Source organism: Microtus pennsylvanicus, chromosome 3 (genome assembly GCF_037038515.1).
Source record: "Microtus pennsylvanicus isolate mMicPen1 chromosome 3, mMicPen1.hap1, whole genome shotgun sequence".
In the NCBI taxonomy this organism is placed as follows: Eukaryota; Metazoa; Chordata; class Mammalia; order Rodentia; family Cricetidae; genus Microtus; species Microtus pennsylvanicus.
Genome location: NC_134581.1, coordinates 53,166,642 through 53,186,688, shown reverse-complemented (window position 1 = coordinate 53,186,688; position 20,047 = coordinate 53,166,642). Strand labels below are relative to the sequence as shown.

Here is a 20,047-nt window from a genome sequence, read left to right as displayed (position 1 = left end):
CTGCAGGAGAGAGGGGCAGCAGGAGAGAGGGGCAGCAGGAGAGAGGCAGGAGTTTCTGATGTCTTCCCTCCCCTAGACTTTTAACTAAGAACAGTTAATTATGCAGCAAGCAACAGTGACATCACAGCTTTTAACTACATTGTCCTTTCCATCCCCAACCCCCACTTGTGCTCTGTAAACACAGGCAGGGCTATTTCCCCAGACTGAGGGATGAGTTCATTGCCTCTGTTCCAGAGAGCCCAACTGCATGCCAGGACTGAGAACAGGGGCTCTGGAGCTTGGCCTTGAATTCTCATCTGTCATTTCCTGGCTGGTTTACCTATTTAACCTCTTTGTGCCCCGGTTCCCCATCAGCAAAACGGGCATGATAAACATAGCCTATATGTGTGGATGAAATGGAGTGATATACACAAAGCATAAAATACATATTTAAAAACATAGGCTTGTTAATTGCTAATGTCATGAACGGTGATGGCCAGGGAGATGAGCAAGACTCCCAGAGCACCAGGACACTGGATTTAATTTGTTTATTCATTTCCCATCTAGTTTCTTGTTGTCTTCAAACACATGGGGCTTTTGTGTGTTTTAAAAATGACTCTTTGTTAAAATAGCTATGGAACCGCTGACTGGGCTAACTGGCCCGGCTCTCAACAGTCAGCTTCCAGCTGCTCCAGGCCGGATGGATGCTCTTTCTGTCGGCCTCTGCAAAGCTCACTGTGTGACTGACTTCTCCATGGGATCATACAGCGAATTTGCAGGAAAAAAAATAAAAAGGCCAAGTTACAGTAAGGTTGTAGACTCTTACTGAAGTCAGGCTGGGAGTGTGATCCAGGGATAGAGCAAGTGTCAGGTCACGGGGAAACCTGGAACTGTGGTGTCCACGGCATACCAAAGGACACAAAGGCTTTCAGGCTTGCTCAAAACCTGTGGCACCTCTCAGCTCTTCTCACCATGGACCCCTGCCCTAAACTTCCTTAGCCCTGTAACCCAGACAGCTGGCTTCCCTTTCCCCAGCTTCTCTTTATCTATAAACCCTGCCAATTCAGCAACACTTTTTTCAGTTCTTCTCTTGGTCCTCAGCTCCCCTTTTGATCCGACTGCCCTCTCTCATTCTCCTTCTCTCTCTCCCCTCTTCCTCCCACAGCCCCCATTCAGTCTGGACTCTTCCGGATGCCTCTGGCTGTACTCTCTTTCATATCTACAATAAAAACTGTTTCCTCAATCAAATCTTGGAGCGGTCATGTTCTCATTTACCTGGCGTGCACAAAACCACTGGTCTGATGCCCAGCTCCACCCCAAATCATAAACATACAAATAATCCTTTTCCCTTCAGCACTGCAAGGTTCACATGCTTCTTATAACAATGTCTTTTGAAGGCTGGGGAGGGGCCTGAGAAGATAGTGGGTGTTTGTGTTGTGCTGTCCAGGTTTGGCTGTTTCCCCACAAGGTCACTGCCTGATATGTGTACGGGTCTGGCTTAGAGGTCCCAACCTACAGAGACCACTGCCTGACCAACTCAGTTTCCTAACTGCAAGGGCCTGCCTCCCCGACACCTCAGCTACTCATGGACTTACACACAAAGATGATTTTTTAGAAAGACAGATGCTCTATCTTAAAAAAAAAAAAGTTGGTGCCCCAAGGGGGGGGGAACCTAAACATTTATAAACATCATGGATGTCATAGGGAATATTTAGTGCACGTGTGAAGGTGAGAGGTCATCTCAAGGCGTGTGCACGTGTGGAGATGAGAGGTCATCTCTAGGCGTGTGCGCGTGTGGAGGTGAGAGGTCATCTCTAGGCGTGTGCACGTGTGGAGGTGAAAGGTCATCTCTAGGCGTGTGAAGGTGAGAGGTCATCTCTAGGCGTGTGCGCGTGTGAAGGTGAGAGGTGAATTCTAGGTTTGGGATTCCCCCCTCCTGAGCTGTTTCTTGAGACACAATCTCTCATGTGTTTTGCCGGTATACACACCAACCAGGCTAGCTGGCCCGTGAGTTCCCATCTTGCTGTAGGGGTGCTGGGAATATAGATGTGCACTAACGTATCAGGCTTTGACATGAGTTGTGAAGATGTGATTGCAGGTCCTCGTGTTTGTATGGCAAGCACGGGACTATCTCTTCAGCTCCAAAGTAATTTTTAATAATGCAGTTGTTTTATAATTTCCCATTCCCTTTCCCTTCCACATCATCTTTCAGTTCTAAAGCCTCCAGCAACAACAGCACAACCTTCTACTCGACCACTGAAGACCACACCAAGTACACAGAGACACACAGGCTGTACCCACACACAACACTAAGGGAGGCCCCTAATTTCAGGCCCTAAGCTTCTAGAGACAGAATTAGGAGTGGCTCCCCTTCCACCATGGAGGTGAGTGGAGATGTAATTGGTTGTGCTTTCCTGATCAGTAAGCAAGCCCTCCCCATTCATGACGTCAAGGATGCCTTACAACTCCTGTATCTGAGGAGACAGAGCTTCAGCCTGGTTCCTTTCCCAGCTCTGTACAGGTACCACTTCAGTGACCTACCTTGCAGTACAGTGACCTACCTTGATGGTCTTGACTAGGTTGGCGGTGCTGTTGGCGACCTCCTTGGCGGACTGGACAAAGTGCCGCTTGGCCACAGGGTTGGCCGTCTTGGATGAGGCGATGCGACAGGCGTTGCATAAGGCTGAGGTGTGCTTGGCAACAATCGTGGCAGCCGACAGAACCTACAAAGCATGGAGCTAGCTTGGAAGTGGGCCCCACACGTTTTGGTGCAGAGAAGCCTGGGTTTCTTTGCGACTATTATTTCTAGAATCTGGGCAGTATTGTCTGTCTAGCTCTGTTGTCCCTAAAGTCACCCCGAGGAAGGAAAGAGCAAGAAACATGAAGCAAGAGAGAATGAAAATAGAAAAGGGAAGGGGTGCTGTAGCAGGGGTGTGCTGGCCCCAGTCTTAATGGGGATACAGCCAGCTAGTTTTTGGAACCTCCAGAGTCCAGGCCCCAGGCTAAGACCTAAGACACCTGACTTAAAGTTTTCCAACAGGCACATTAAAATAAGTAGAAAAACAAGAGAAACTAATTTAAGTAATATAGTTTATATATAGTTTACCACAATCAATTTACAAATAGCAATATGATAAGTGTTTGCTCATACCAAGTCTTTGAAATTCAGCATGCATCAGATACTCACAGGCCATCACTATTTTTCTAGTGATGAACAGCAACGTTTTGCTAATGGCCAACTCCTTGGAGAACACATGTTTACATGGGTATAATTAGCATCAAGATGCACTTCTCCCTCCTCCCCCTCGGGGAAGCTGTAGGTAGCGACTTGTAGTCCGTGGACCATCTATCAACTCCACCCCCATCCTCAGCTCAGATACTCTTTTGAAACCAGAGACTTCCCTTGGTGGAGGCTAGACAGGCAAGGGCTCAGGGGCATTTGATTGTGTACTCTGGTCTGCAAGCCCTGGTACTGCCCTACGAATGCTGGCCTAAGTTCACAGTAGGCATGCCACGCACAGGTCTGCCCATGGTACCCCATATCACCCAGTCCTCTTTCTTTTCAGTGCATACTGCTTTCCTTTGTAACCAGATCTCCATGACACCAGAAGCAGCATGGAATGTGACACACTATCTGCTCCTCAAATGTTTCTTTGGCTCCTTCCTGTATTGTGGCTTCTGACCTCAACTCTGAGGTTTGCCTCAGTGCCACCATCTCTGAAGTGACCCGAGGACAATTGCTCTGACACCCCTCTGTCTTGCTTAGTGTTCATTGCTGACTCGACACAACCCAGAGTCATCTAGGAAAAAAGGACCTCAACTGAAGAACTTCCTCAGCCAGACCGGCCTGTGGCCAGGTCTTTGAGAGAGTGTCTTGATTGACACTTGGTCTGTGAGGGCCCAGCCAATTGGGGGTGGGAGAGGGGTGGGGGCGGCACTATCTCTAGGCAGTTGGGCCTGGGCTATATAAGACAGCAGTTGAGCATAAGCCAGTGCAGGAGCCAGTAAACAGTATCTGTCTATGGTTTCTACCTGAGTTCCTGCCATGACATCTCCTCTAGGATGGGAGCTGGAATCAGTCCTTTCTTCAGTCTTTCTTCAGTGTTTTATCACAGCCACAGAAACTAGAACAATCCTTTATCTTGCCATCATAGCCCAATCCAATGGCCCAATGGAGTGAGAACCAAAGGGGACAAAGGTCAGGTCTCACTTATACAGACCTCTTAGTGCTGAGCAGAGAACAAGCTGTCAATAGACAGCCATGAAGCTCCTCATGACTCCTGTTGGGTTGCTTCACTCTGTAGCATCCCAGAGCCCTATATGCAAGCGTTTGCACATTACTTTCCTGGTCGCTGTGATGGCTAGCTCATCTGTCAACCTGACACAGCCTACAGTCACCTGGCAAGAGTCTCAGTGGGTGTGTCTGTGGGGACTGTCTTGATGGCCTTAACTGATGTCTGGAAATGGGAGGCACCATTCCCTGGAGTCAGGCCCTGAACTGAGTAAGAAAGCAAGCTGAGTGGATGCATGCATACTTTTGGCTCTGGAGTATGGTGTGACATAGATATAACTAGCTGCTGGAAGTTCCTGCCTTGATTTCCCTTCAGTGATGGACTAAAACCTGGAAATGGAAGGGAGATAGTCATTTTCTCTCCTAAGTTGCTCTTTGTTGGGGCACGTTATCACAGCAACAGAAACAGAGCGAGGACATTATCTGCTCAACTACAGTCATCTGAGACTGTGAGCTCTGAAAACACAGGATTCCCTGCTCACCTGCCCATTTCCCACCGCCCACCCAGAGACGCCTAAGAGATCACATGATCCATTGTCATTCCCCAATTACCTGCGATGGGCTGCTACCAGGGTCCACCAGGTTCTGGCATGCCATCTGGATCGCCTGGTTAGCCCTGGCAAACTGGATGGGGTCCACCAGGCCTTGGTGGCCTGCCTGGCTGTTTGGATCAGAGATGCCAACCAGGTAGGCAGCCTGGAAAAGGAAAAACAAAAGCACACCTCAGGCTCCACATCTCTTCCACGAGCCCATGGGAGACAATGGTCCGCGGTACACACAATGGTCCGTGATGTACACAATGGTCCGTGGTGCACACAATGGTCCGTGGTGCACACAATGGCCCGTAATGTACTTGCAGCTGGCAAGCTCAGGTGCACAAAGTAAGCCCATTTCTCTCACCAATGAGTGCATGGTGACAGACGGGCCTATGACAGTTAGACATACCATCAAGATTTTGCTGCAGGGATCAGAGAACAAAGCCTCCTTGTTCTTAAGAAAAAGGCTTTGAGACGTTCTTCTGTGGGGCATGAACGTGGACAGATGTAGCCTGCACAGCTTCTGGCAGCCATCATCTGACCATGAGGATACTTGCCCTGAAAGCTGGTGTAGACTGACAAAGGGAGCTTCTGAGACAGATGGTCCCAGGGCCTTTGCTACCCAAAGGTTTCCCAACACAGAGCTTAACATGCCCTTGTTTAGGTCACTCTTTCCAATAGCAGTTAGCATCTTAGCTGAGGCAACTGAGTGAGAAGAATGAGGTGACTCAGAAGACAAAATGATGTGGGATTCCCCTCTGTATGCTATGAATATGTTTTATTACCATTGGTTAATAAAGAAGCCTCTTTGGCCTATGGCAGGGCAGAATAGAGTTAGGTGGGAAAACTAAACTGAATAAAGGGAGAAAGAAGGCAGAATCAGAGATGCCGTGTAGCCGCTGAAGGAGAAAGACACCACCGGAAACTTACTGGTAAGCCACAGCCTCATGGTGATACACAGACTAATAGAAATGGGTTAATTTAAGAAGAGAAAGCTAGAAATATGCCTGAGTCATCAGTCAAACAGTGTTGTAATTAATATAATTTTTGTGTAAGTATTAGGGTCTGGGCGGCTGGGAAACCAATGTGCAGTCTCTGCTTACAAAGAAATGAAACTAAACAAACAAACCAAAACTCCCAAAACAACAAGAGAGCATTTGGTTCCCAATAGGACACTCCCAGAAAAGGCTGCTGCTTTGGGTTCCTTTTGGCCGTCCTGGGAACTAGCTAATAGAAGATGAGTTTGTGTAGTCTGAGGGGACCTCTGCATGCTGCATCTGCAGTGTTCATGGGGGCTCACTGTTCTCCCCACTCCTGAATGGAAGTACTGGCTGCTAGCCTGCACATGTGCCCCTCCCACCCAAAAACAACCAGCCTTCCCACGGTTCCTGTATCAGAGCTTGGGGAGCTGGAGCAGGTATACCAGCCTTCCCATGGTTCCTGTGTCAGAGCTTGGGGGGCTGGAGCAGGTATACCAGCCTTCCCATGGTTCCTGTGTCAGACAGAGCTTGGGGAGCTGGAGCAGGTATACCAACCTTTCCATGGTTCCTATGTCAGAGCTTGGGGGGCTGGAGCAGGTTGCATTAAGGGGTCTGGGCTTTGCCTTAGGGCACAAGCTGGAAAGAAGGGATGGACAGGGGACTGGCTCTCACCTGGGCCGCTGCCTCCGTCAATCCACAGAGAGCCTTGGATGCAATCCCCACACATTCCCCAAAGGCAGGGAGGTCCCCAGTCTTGGCATTCTGTGAAATTCCTGCCATTGACTCGCCCAGAACCTGCAAAACAACAACCGGTCACTAAGCTTTTATTCCAACCCAAGGCACAGGAGTTGTAGTCTTTAATACTCAAGGGTACTTATTTTAAAGCATTTGTCATCCTTGCCTTTACTGTGCCCAAGAGAGATTCAAGAGAATTATATCATTTCTGTTCGATGAAGATAAATACATAATAAAAGTATAAACCTTGCATCCAAAGGTTATTGGTTATCGCTATCTCCAGGAGGTACAGTCAGGACACACAGATGACCAGGAAGAATCTATATAAAGCCTCTCATGGGCACATGGCCCAATCTGACAACTACTTACTTCCAAGAGCATAAAATCACACTTAGGGAGCTGGACTTGAAGTTCTAGCCAGAAAATAGAAGACATACTGTTCCTGGCATGATCAATTTATCAACTGAAAATTTACATAGAATTGTGTTAAAGTTATTTCCTAAGTATTTTAAGTAGTTAGACTTATTGAAAAGCACTGGCACATTCTTTCTTTGGCCTCATACCAGCTGATAAGGATTTTGAGTCAGTGTGCAGCTCAGGGAGGCCATATGTCCTCTGAGATCATGTAGAAAGTCTCATGGGCAGAGCAGAGCATCTCTCCTCATCTGGTGTCCTGTTCTCTGTGGGCTTTGGCATGTACCAGGAGAGTTTGTGCTCTCCAGGGCCATGGATGATGGAGTAGAAAGTGTTCACCCTTGGGCGAGAGATGGCTTTGTCAAGTCTCAAATGTGATACAGGGCTCTTCCTGAGACAATAAGCCACTTGGGAGTGGAAGCAAAATAAACTACTATAATTTCTTATCTACAAAATAATTGAGTTTACACAAAGATGTGCAGAGCAAAACAGCTAGGGAGTATCTGTAAATACAGAATCTTACTCTTTCTCGTAACCTCACCCACCACCAAAAGAACCAGCTGTGGTGGTGCACATCTGCAATTCCAGCAGTTAGGAGGAAAGAGCAGGAGAATCAGAAGCTCAAGGTTATCCTTGACTATACAGCACATTCGAGACCAACTTGAGCTACATGAGGCCCTGTCTCAAAAAAAGGGGAAAGCTTCTGAATTTAAGTATTTAAGTCATATTTACATCAGAGGGTATTCTCATCTTAGCCCAACACGAACAGAGCCCTCTTGACATCATCAATACAGATGGTTCTCCAAGACGGAAGTGATGGAAACCAGCATGCACGGGTACCAGGACCGAGGTCAGGTGGCAACTGTCTCTCTGGTGATTCGTAGGCATTCCCCTCCACTATTGTCCCTCAAAGGACTCTTACCATTGCCTTTTCTTAATTACCACCGTCACTCAGTTAAATAGTAAGGAATCAGACTTTACTGAGGAAAGATGGAGGAAGGCCTGGAAGCTGTGGTAGTTTTGCAATACTTTTCTTTCCAGTCACTCAAAACCCCTAATGCTTACTCACTCAAAAATGTATGCTATGATTGGACAGACCAAAATATGACAAGGGCCTTTCATGAAAGCCAAGGTCACAGGGTGACTTTCCATAGCAGTTCAGCCTCCAGAACAGACAACACATGACTGGGTTCCCAGGGAGGCCCATCTATGATATGATACAAGCAGTGGTTTTCATAGGAGGGTTCCTAGACCAGAGACAGGACAGGGACCCCTCAGAAATGCACAGACCTCAAATCTTGGGGCTGGGGGCTGGCAGTTGGTGTTTCCCAAGCTTCCTACATGGATCTGCAATATTTTGAGTGCTGAGGAATACTTGAGCAAGGAGCTGAATGATAAGGCTTCCCCATATTGGGTCATCCAGTGGCGAGGTAGGTGCATTCAAAGCCTTCCTCAATGTCTCCCCACTGAGGATCGGTGTTGACATCTGTGTTTTGGCCCAGTGTGATGGGTTAATACCAAATGTCAACTTCATAGGATCTAGACTCATCAAGGAAATAAAGCTCTGGGCATGTCTGGAAGGGAATTTCTAGACTGGGTCAATTAAGAAGGGAACACCCATCCTAAATGTGGGTGGCATTAACCACAGGCCTACGGTCCTGAACTTCATAAAAAGGAGAAATTGAATTCAACACCAGCATCTGTCTCTCTCTGCTTCCTGTAGAAGCATTATGATAGACTGTCTCACGGTCCTTACATGATGCTGTGCCTTCAAATTTACACCAAAATAAACCTTTCCTTCTTTAGGTTATCCTTTTTTGGGTATTTTATCACTGCAGTGAGGAAGTAACAAACACAGAAAGACTCACCTTGGAGTTTTCCATCACGCTCTCAATGCAGTCGAAGTAAGAGAGGTCACTCACAGGCTCATTGGGATTTTCCAGCATCCCCTTGACAGTCTACAAAGGAGAACACAACTTAGAAAGTGAGCCAGAGGCACAGAAGAGGATATGCACTGTGAAGTGAGGTGTAACTATTCCTACCCCTTGCTGGACTAGGACAAGGGCCGTGATTGCTCATTCAGAGTCGTAGGAGGAACTCAGATCAGGGTGTCAAGACCTCAGATTCCCTGCCAGCAAAAACAATAACGGGGTGGGAGCCACAGTGGGGCTATCAGTTCAGTTTATCAGAAGCTTGTTATCTACAGGGAAACTTTTAAAACGAAATTGGAAGTTAATGCAAAGCAATATATTCATGGTTGGCGACCACAATTTCTCCACTGGGTAACTCTGAAGAGCTTCCATTCCAAGTGCACATTCGTTTACTCATCCACTGTTAAGAAGGATTCCAATATTTCAGTTCTGGAACCTTCTAATGGAAGTACATGGAAGAAGGTGATTCCCAAAGATGGTCCATTGGGATGGTTCATTTGTTATTGGTTTAAGCAGTATAGAAAAAGTCTACTCTTGTTTAGGCACCCATTTAAAAAAATGGGTAGAGTTCGATTTCTCTATCTCTCCAAATCAGAAAAAAAAAAGTCACTAGCTCTCTCAGCACAATGACCTTGGATTAGCACCCAGGAGGAGTTCCTCCAGTGACTGACAGCCTGGGGTGGACCCCTGAATCTGCTCATCATCAATAGACTGCACACTAGGGTCAGCAGCCTCAGGGAGCACAGTTAACAAATGACAAGCAGCCGAGTTCCATAGGGTGCACTTGGGATAATGGGAGCTGCTGATGCACATCCATTTAAAGATACAGAAAAGTGGGCTGTGCAAGGAGGGAGCTTACTTCATTGCAAGCCTCTTCTTGGGTAACTAAAATCTTTTCAGTACTAGTTAAAAGCCACCAAATTGGCAATCAAGAACACCTTTAAAGCACAGGGTACCTACGCTAACAAATCTTATTTAGACCAATTGCCCATGCATCATTATACACACACACATACACACACACACACACACACACACACACACACACACACACACACACACACACACACATTGATTTTTCAAGACAGGGATTCTCTGTGTGGCCTTCGATGTCCTAGAATTCATTCTGTAGACCAGGCTGGCCTCGAACTCACAGAGAGCCATCCACCTGCCTCTGCCTCCCGAGTGCTGGGATTAAAGGCAGGTGCTACCACCTCTAGGGGTGCCATATTTTTTAACTGAAATGAGCATGCTAGAGCAGTGAACATCCCATGTCTCACGGCTGAGTTTGGTTGTTAGGAGCTCCTGTCTGTGGCGAGTCCTTTACCAGCTACACCCGTTCCCCAGCCCCAGCCTCCTTATCTCTCCCAGTTGTCTGAGAATAATCTCTACTTTGTAGATAAAGTTTGCTCATAGGTCGTCTATACTCAATACCACTTCCTGTTTGAACTGAAAGTTTCTTTTACAAAATACACGTTGGCCTAGACAGAAAAGGAACAGGGGCAAAAATACTACAAAATGCCATTTTCTCTAGCTCCTCCCAGCCTCCTAGGAGAGAGAGAAGGTGAAGACAGAAGAGAGACAGTCACCAAACACGGATAGAGACCCACAGACACAAGCGCTGAGTGCTCCCATCCCCTCCCCGCCCCAAGTCTTCCAGGACACTCACCTCAAGCTCCCGCAGGGCGTTGTCACACTCCTTCTGCCCAGGGGCCTGCTGGGTACACAACATGATGAGCTGATTGATGCTCTCTGTCACAGCTCTAGGGCAGGAACAGAAGGGAGCACGGGCTTAGGTGTTACTGCTTCATCTTACTATTTTATGTGACTACATATTTCAGTGTTTTCCTCGGCAGAGGTTAGAACTAACTATTTAGACTGTGATCCCATGAGGCCTCTTCCACAAGCTCTCCCTATACAACCCTAATAAAACACACCCAGGGAAGAGGGAAGGCAGACTCCCTACCTTATTTCTGATTACTCCTCTGATTTCTCAAGGGCTCTAATAGTTCCCTTAAGAAATTAGGACTATCTTTTGATATATTAATTAGAGACAATAAAGCTGCAAACAACAAAAAGACCGTACTGACGCCATTTTCAGGACCCTTCAGTGGCAGTCTTTAAGGAACAAGATTATCCAGTCAGGATGTTTCGGATAGCCTTGGTATATTTTGATCATTTTCAAATACTACAAGCAGAAAGTAAAATCTGCCAAGGACCTCAAATCTCTACTTTCCGGTAAAGAATGCGTGAATGACTGGGCCTGAGTAGCCAAGCCCTAGTCTTTGAAATAGCTATTTCTTTTATTAACACCAATAGGGTTATATCAGAGCCCCCAGTATTATTTTCTATTTTCAGAACTTAAAAGGCAAACCTAATTTTCTTTTTCTGTTCCACCATGAGAAGCCTCTGGCTTACCTTGCCCTGGGTTATGGATAATTTATCAACTCAAGTTCTATTATGAGTTAGTTTCTACAAGGTGGGAAATAGAAGCTGAAGTTTTGTTTTTAGTTTAGGGACAAACGGAAGTCTGTTTTGACACAACTTTTCTCCATTGAATTGCTCTTGTAATTACATTCTGTTGGCTGTGTTTGTAAAGGTCTGCTTCTGGATTCTATTCTGTTCCATTGACCAATGGTTTATTCTTTCTCTAATATCACACTATCTTCAGCGCTATAGTTTTATAGTAAGTCTCAAAGGGCCTCAGAGATGGCTCAGTGATTAAGAGACAGCACTACTCTTGCAAAAGACCCGAGCTTCATTTCTAGTATCTGTGTCAGGTAGCTTACAAACTGGCACCCACTCTCAAATATAAATACACACACACATACAATTTTTAAAAATTAAAAAATAAGTCTGAAATTGCAAAGAAACAATAAATACCTAGGCATTAGAAATGCTAATCACCAGCTGGGTAGTAGTTGCCCATACCTTTAATCCCAGCACCGGGGAGGAAGAGGGAGAAGAATCTCTGAGTTCAAGACCTGCCTGGTCTACATAGCAAATTCCAGGACAGCCAGGGCTACAAAAAGAAATGCTATCTCTAGCCCCCCCAAAAGAAATGCTAATCACTGATAACATACTGCACACTGTACATATGTATTAAATTGTTCTACTGTGTCAATAATATATACAGATATTGTGTGTCAGTAAAAGCAATAAATCTCTTATGTTTCATAAATGAAGGCTCCAAAAGATGTGATGATTCCTTATGAGGAAGCTACAAATTAAGTATAGATAAAAAGATTTAAATCCATGCCTGCCTGTGTGGCTCTAAAGCGGACCCCAAGGCCACTTCTGCAGGACTATGACAGGTCCAAACTTCTGGCAGGGCTCGGAATTCTACTCATGCTTCCTACCTGCCACAGCTGATGAGCAACCTAGAACAGGCAAGGCCAAAATAAGACTCATGTAGTTACTAACACTATCTAAATAGAAAAGATCCTCATTTTATTAGCTCAACAGGCTTTTCAGCTTGCCACAGAATATCAAATTAGATGGAAAATGATGTTGCCAACAAAAGCATTTAGCTGAATTACGCAATCAAATATTGCTTTTAATTTTAAGCTTAGCTAGGGAGGATGAAAAAGAGAAAAACATTCTCAGACTCAAGAGAGAACCCTAAAATAGTGGTTGTAGGATGGATGCTTTGGCATGTTGTCAAGTGCTTTATTATGGTGTCACCAGAAAGCATGCTTTCCTCCATGTAAGCAGAAAAGGAAAGACCAAGGTGGCATGGCCATCCCTAGCTTCAGTGACCTGGGAGGGCACAGTCCACAATGTATGCATTTGAAATGTTCCTCAGAGAGCTCAATGCCACACCCTGCTTGGCAGTTCTCAAGACCCAATTCTGAGGGGACAGGCAAACTAAAGCGTAGAGAATGTCCTGATTTATGAACACATGATCATTAGAGCTTATTTCTAGATATCACAGAAGCTTTCCATCAAATCCATTCCTCCTTAAATGTGTTTCTGAGTGTGTGCGCATGCGTATTTATGTTTGTGTGTATGTGCCTGGAGACCAGAGGTCAATATTCGCTGTCTTCCTCTATTACTCTCCTTCCAGCCTATTTTTTGAGACAGGGTCTCTCACTGAAGCTGGTACTAGCTTGCCAGTGAGGCCCCAGGATCTGTCCTTGCCTCTCTTTGATGCCCCACCCTCCCTTATGGCCGGCACTAGGCTTACATACAGAAGTCAGTGGCCACCTCAGGTTTTTATGTGTGTTCTGGGGATCTCAACGCAGATCCTTACACTTGTGCAGCAGGTATCTTCTCACCCCCTACCTGGTTTAAATTTATTGTTATTATTTTTATTTCAAATATTTTTTATTAATTTCTTCTCAGAATTTCTTACAATGTATCTTGGCCATATTCACCCCCAACTCCTCCCTGTAACTTCTCCTAGATCCTTCCTCACCTCACTGCCTCTTTAAAAAAATAATAGCCCATCCACTTTAATTTGTGCTGCTTGTAAGCTCATGGATGTGGAATTATTTACTGAGCTGATCCACCTACTAGGAGCCACGCCCTTAAGGACACCTAGTTTTCCCTCATGCAGGAGCCACCAACCGCCTACAGTCCCTTGGGCGAGGGTCGGGGCTCCTGAACCTATTCCCACCCTGTGAGATGTTGACCTTCTGATCTTGTGTATAGCAACCATAGGTGCTCTCGGTTCACAAGCTCAACTACGTGAGCCGTTTTCCACTTAGAAAGTGTTTACAACTCACGAATCCAGAGGACGCAGAGCTGGGAGAAAGAGATCCCTTTCCTAGTCTTTTATTTTTGTAGCCGTGAAAAATAATTAAACTAAAAGATGAGATAAGGAAAACACAACACAAAACAAAACACCAAAGAAAACGAGGCAGACTAGTGGTTTGGGGTTGGACAAACTACAAAAATGCGGGCATGGCACTGCACTTCTAAACAAGTCACCTAGGTAACTGAGCCATGGTCAAATAGAATTACGGTATGATTAATCTCTGTAAGTCATCTTCGAGTCTGCATGACAGAGCTATAGAAACTCAGCGGTCCAGGGGCAAATAAATACTTGACAACAAGAAGTAACGTTTACGTATTTCACAAGATAGCAGTGATTTTTTTTCCAGCAAAGAATGAGCAGGGACCCTACCTATGCACCAATAAAGAACTTGCTAAATAAGGACACAGAACATAACAAGGTTTGGGGCTGCTCAGTAAAAGTCATAATGCATGACACAGTGCTAATGTACTAGAATATTCATGATATATGCCTAAATAAAATACTATTGAAAAAAATGGTCTAAATAGTGTGAGTCCATCCCCTGTACAAATGATAGATTAAAACGCATAAAAAGGTTAATAGTAAGTTTATAATGTTGCTTTAAAATGTAAACTGAAATAAATCTCAAAAAACTATACATTGACCAATTTATATTATAATAAAAAAGGTCACCAAAACAAGCAGGATTTGGGCTCTGCAAACTCAAAATGCCTGATCTACAGTTACTATTATTCTTACCACAGTTTTTTAATGGACATTAATTTATTTCTTAATATAAAAACATTAGGGCTTGGAAGATGGCTCAGTTGATAAAGTACTTGCTGTGTAGGTATAAGGAATTGAGTTCAGATGCCAAGCACCCACATAAAAAGCAAGATGAAGTGGTGCACACCAGTGATCCCAACAATGGGGAAGCAGGGATGAAAAGATGCCTGGGCCTGGCTGACCAGGCGATCTATGTGAGACTGAGCTCATGCTCAATGAGAGACCTTGGCTCAGAGGTAAGATGGAGAGAGGCTGAATGAGGCACCCAACATTTACCACTGGCTTCCACATGCACATACGTAACTATGTGTGCACACATGTGCATGCACACCCCCTCCACATAGGTTAAATAGTTATATTTTACAGTCTACAGATTGTGTTTTCTTGTGCTTGCTCTATTTCTCTCTCTCTCTCTCTCTCTGATCGATCTATCTATCTATCTATCTATCTATCTATCTATCTATCTATCTATCTATCTTGGTTTTTTTGAGATAGTTTCTTTGTGTAACAGCCCTAGCTGTCCTGGAGCTCACTTTGTAGATCAGGTTGGCCTTGAACTCACAGAGATCCACCTGCCTCTGCCTCCAGAGTACTGGGATTAAAGGTGTGTGCCATTGTTTGGCCTATGCTTTGTCTTTTATCTAGGTGTATTTAAGGAATGAAGATCTGCAACCTCTGAGGTTAAGGGGGGTTCTAAAGTAAAATCATTTTGTTCCAGAGTTATTGAACAGACTTAATTCAAGTTTGGTAGATCTCATTGGGATTTTTTTCTCTACTTATTGGAGCCTGAGTCTTACTATGCAGTGCTAGAATTATTACAAGGCAAACAAACAGTCACCTGTTAAGGAACTTGGAGGAAAAACAAAACATGACTAGTCTCTTCTGCAAGGAAGGGAAGAGAGAGGGAGTCAATTTCTCTGAAAGCATCCCCTGGGCCTTATCATGCCCAAGGCTTGGAGATCTTAGGCCAGCAAGGTACTGACAATCTTGTAGTGATATTTCATTTGGATTTTAATAAATAAAGCTTGCCGTAAGTTCAGAGAGTAAAACAGACCCAGTGGTCAGCCTTACAGACCAGGCAAGGGAAACATACTCCTTTAATACCAGTAACCACACTAGTTGCCATAGAAACCAGACAGTGCATGCCTTTAATCCCAGAACTAGAGAGGATTTATAAGATGGGAGGAGACAGCTCTCAGTTTCATTCTGAGATTCCTGGAGGCAGGATCACCATTTTCGGACTGAGGTCGAGGTAAGAGCCAGTGACTGACTGCTTTGCTTTTCTAGTCTTCAGGTTGATCCCCAATCAGTCTCTAAGTTTCTATTAATTGTATTTTACAATCTGGCTGAAGAAGCAAGATGAGAAAAGACATCGAGACAGACATGACATGAGGCAGAACACGATAAATTGCTGACAATAACCAGATAAAAGCATGGGGAAAAACCCCAACAACCTCAATCATGGGGCTGGGATTCTGTACAAACAAAGGTTTGAATGAGGACTAAGGACATTGAAAGAAGCTATGCTGAGTTAGATTCTGGCTGGATAAAGGCTGAGAACGTTTTGGATGAGACCAAAGAAAAGAAACTGCCATTTATATTTTTCTATTTTATTGGGTGCACGCCATCTTCCCTTTGTGCAGCGTCCACGGTAATCTTTTGTCACAGTCTCTGGAGATAGAAAGAAGCCTTTCTAGCAGGAACCAAGGGGATGCAAGAAGCCTCCATTTCCTAGCGAAGACCCTCAGAAGACAAGAAAACAACCAGTCGGCTGATCTGTGGCCAGCGTGATGCATGCTAATGTCAATCAGTGGGGACCATGCTCAGAGGGAATGGGCCCTTCCTGCAGCTCGAGACTGGTTTTCCATTCCAGGCCCAAGTTCCAGGAGTGTCAGACCAAGAGACCAGCTCCAGGGAGGGGAGGAGCCAGATGAGGGCTCTCAGCCCCCTGAGGCACTGAGGCGGGGTTCAGAGGTGAGGAAAAGATAACCCCAGTATTTTTTTTTCAAAGGCAACTTCTATGCCCGAAGCATGAAGGATCACAGAGCCCCAAAGAACAAGTGGTACAGCAGGATTGAGAGCAACAGGCCGGGCCAGCCAGAGCCATGCCAGAGGAACAAGCAGGCTGGGCTGTCGCTAGAATGGAGAGGACTATGGACCTGAAGACAGAGGACGCTGTTGTTCATCCTTCTAGGTATCTGTATGAGCCTGTGTGTGTACCTAACAACCAGAACCCAGCACCCAGCACTGGCCGTGGCCCCTAACATACATTTTTACAAAGAACCTATGAAACAAGCATGAACAGATGCTCCCCTAAACAGACAAAGCTTGCCCGACTCCTGGATCTGGCTGGAGTGCCTGCGGAGGAACCAGAAACCACCCAGGAGCAGAAGGAGCCAAAATACACACAGAAATCATAAAGGAGGTGTTAGGATCATCGCGTCACTTCTATTCTACACTTTCAAGTGAGATGTTTTGACTACCTTCTTGGCTTTAAAAATCTCAGGCTCCCCAGGCGGTGGTGGCACTTGAGAGGCAGAGGCAGGCGGGTCTCTGTGAGTTCGAGGCCAACATGGTCTTCAAAGCGAGTTCCAAGATATCCAAAGCTGTTACACAGAGAAATCCTGTCTCAAAACAACAACAACAAAAATAAAATAAAATAAAATAAAAATAAATAAAACCCAAAGCTAACCCTCAAGTTCCAGGCTGAAAGCTGGGTCACTGGCTGAGATTTTCCATCTGGGCGCCTGCTCTCAGAGCCACCACCAGGGGGCCTGTGGATACCTGGAGCCATCACTCTTTTCTGGTCTGTCTGGCCTTCTACAGTTTGCTTTTAAAAAGCCAATTTATATTCTCCCCTTCTTCCCACAGCTCAAGAGAGTGAACAGCTCATTAAAGCTAGAAACTACAACTTGGAAATGATGCAAAAAATGAAGATAATAAAAAAAACATTGGAGTTCAGACACCTGGAAACATCTTTCCCAAAGGCTCTTGGCAGAAAAAAAAGTAAGAAAAAAAAGAAGCCTTTCAAAGAGGGGGTCCAACTAGAACAGACACCCACCTTGACCCCACGCCCACTGTCAAGGGAAGGCCTTTGCTCTACCAGAGCGATCACAAGTGAAGTACAGACTGGAGCAGGTTGATGAGAGGCGAATTTTGCCGTCCCCTGTGACTCTGGCTACTGTTTGCCACTACATGTCCTGCTGCTCCAATCGCTCATATTGACTGTCAACTTGACAGGCGCTGGAATCGCCCAGGAGACAAATCACTACACGTGCCTAAGAAGAAGATTCCAGATTGTGCTAACAGAGCTGAGAAGGTCACCCTAACTGTGGGTAACACCAGTCCATGGGCTGGGGGAGCACCGCATGTGCCTGAGAGGAAGATTCCTGATTGTGCTAACAGATATGAGGAAGTCACCCTAGTTGTGGATAGCACCAGTCCATGGGCTGGGGCCTTAGCACCAGCATTCACCGATCTCCTTCCTGAGAGCAGAGACAATGGGACCGGCTGCCATGACTTCCCTGCCATGACGGACTCTACCCTTAAGTTTGAGCCCCAAATAAAACCGTTTCCTTAGGTTGCTCTCATCAATATACACTGTCAAAGCAAAAAATAAATAAATAAATAATAGAAAAAACCTCGCTCACGTCAACAAGGGAGGAGAGTCAGAATGCCACTATTAGCAGCACAAAAGCTAAAACCTGTTGAAGGCAGCTGGTGCTTACACCCCACTTTACAGGTAGCCAAGCGTGGGCAGGTTGAGCCATCTGAACATCTGACCGGGCAGGAAGACTATTAAAGCACCTCGGATTAGAATTCAAGGTTTTGAACTCAGACAGCTTAAAGACAGGACAACAACAAAATAAAACAAACAAACACCAAGTTAAAAATCAAATGCAAGTCAAGGGCATGCCTCTGATCCTGATAAGGGGGAGGCTGAGGCAAGCTGATCTCTGGGAGTTCCAGGCCAGGCTAGTCTACATAGGAAGTTCCTGGACATCCAGGGCTACCCAGAGAGACCCTGTCTCAAAATAAGTAGAATCACAAGGCAGCCTTTGCTTGAAGTGTGGGAAAATGAGTGTGAGCCTGTGTGAGTCAGTCCTGGGCCAGCACAGCAGCCCAGGGCCACACAGAGCAGCCATCAATCCTACCTACGGAGCCCAAGGGCATCCCTGAGTGAGTGGGGGAAGGGTCTGAAGTCACCCCAAACTCGGTTTCACACTTTAATTCAGCTCAACAACAGTGTACATCTGTTGTCATCCTATCGACCCTAAACCAATGCTCTCCTGCAAGTGATGGGTAGAACACCTAAAACCGAATCCAACACAGACGCCAGTGTGTAGTACGAGCCCAGTGTCTACAGAATGGCTCGAGCACTGTTTTTAAGTATGCCCCGATGTCTATTGCAGTGAACATATACTTCTTGCAAAATCTGAACAACACAATGTTGTTTTAATCAACCCACTTATGGGCCGGGGAGATGGCTCAGCGGTTCAGATGATTGCTGAGCAATCTTGGGGACCAGTGTTCAGATTCCAAGAACCTATGTAAAGAGCAGAATGATCGTGTTGGCCTGCATGTCAGTCTAGCTTTGGCTGAAGGAGACAGGGGTGCCTCAGAGCAAGGAGGCTAGTGAGACTACTAGTTCTATTGGCAAACGCTGGGTTTGACTAAGACACACTGATCACTGTGTTCAAGGATGAGTCCCAACATCCACTGCAGGTTTTTATATGTGTGAACACACACCTGAGCACACATATACATACTCATACATGCACACACACACACCACACTATACATGAACATGAAAAAAAACCCGACTTAAACCATCATGTTTATAAGTCAGCGCAGTCTAAGTAAGAACCAAAGAGGCCATCTGGAAAGAGTGAAGACATTTTTGGTGGGTCCAAAATACAGGAATGGGTTACTTTTACAGAACACCAAAAGTTCCATCAATTTACAGAATAAGTACTTGTTACTCTACCCCCGACAACAAGGATGGCAGCGATTCTTTGCTCAGCCGAAGTGACAGGATGCTGGCACACCCTTCAACCGTGACAGAACCCTTTACACACCCACAAAGCACATTTTGTCCTGCCCCTACCTTGCAGCCGCAGCCAGGAGGTTTTTTGCATTGGGAGCTCCAGGATCTACCGAGAGAGACTTGGCGGCTAACAGCAGCTTGCTGGATGCCATAGAGATGTTCTTGAGGTTCCCTATCACTTGCATCTGATCTTCTTTCGTCTGGAGAGTCAAAAGGAAGCAGAGTCAGTTGGGACTGACCACAGCTTCCCAGGAAGCTCTCAGTGAGCGAGGAACAACTCCCGAGGAGGAGGCATAGACTATATCAGGAAAGTCGGTGTGCAGACGTGTAAACAGAGTCTACGCATCCTCAAGCAGATGCTCAGAGCAAGATGCACGTGGCAGAAGGAAATCCATGTCCAAGTGGGTCAGCCTGGAGTTTGGCTTTCGTGTTCTATGGGAGTGTTACAGGACCGGAGGGGGAGGATGAGAGCTGCCCCAGTGCCCAGACTGGGCAATGATTCGAGCATCTTGCTCAACAATGCTGGGGTTGTCAAGCATCTTGCACATCCCAGCCTGGCACAAGCGATCAGCACTGTGTAGATAATCACAGCTGACAGCATCGCGGAAGT

At 45.8% G+C, this 20,047-nt stretch overlaps 1 protein-coding gene across 5 annotated transcripts in view; it reads right to left on the bottom strand.

Moving 5' to 3' along the window:
* Tln2 (talin 2) overlaps nucleotides 1–20,047 on the bottom strand; it is a 427,686-nt gene that overhangs the window by 92,537 nt on the left and 315,102 nt on the right. For all 5 annotated transcript variants that reach the window (XM_075965369.1, XM_075965372.1, XM_075965373.1 and 2 more), the window contains 6 exons: nucleotides 19,498–19,637; nucleotides 10,536–10,629; nucleotides 8,804–8,893; nucleotides 6,459–6,581; nucleotides 4,823–4,966; nucleotides 2,541–2,702 (listed from right to left, as the gene is read on the bottom strand). In XM_075965369.1, coding sequence (XP_075821484.1) covers nucleotides 2,541–2,702; nucleotides 4,823–4,966; nucleotides 6,459–6,581; nucleotides 8,804–8,893; nucleotides 10,536–10,629; nucleotides 19,498–19,637 — 753 coding nt within the window. The remainder of the gene's footprint in view (nucleotides 1–2,540; nucleotides 2,703–4,822; nucleotides 4,967–6,458; nucleotides 6,582–8,803; nucleotides 8,894–10,535; nucleotides 10,630–19,497; nucleotides 19,638–20,047) is intronic.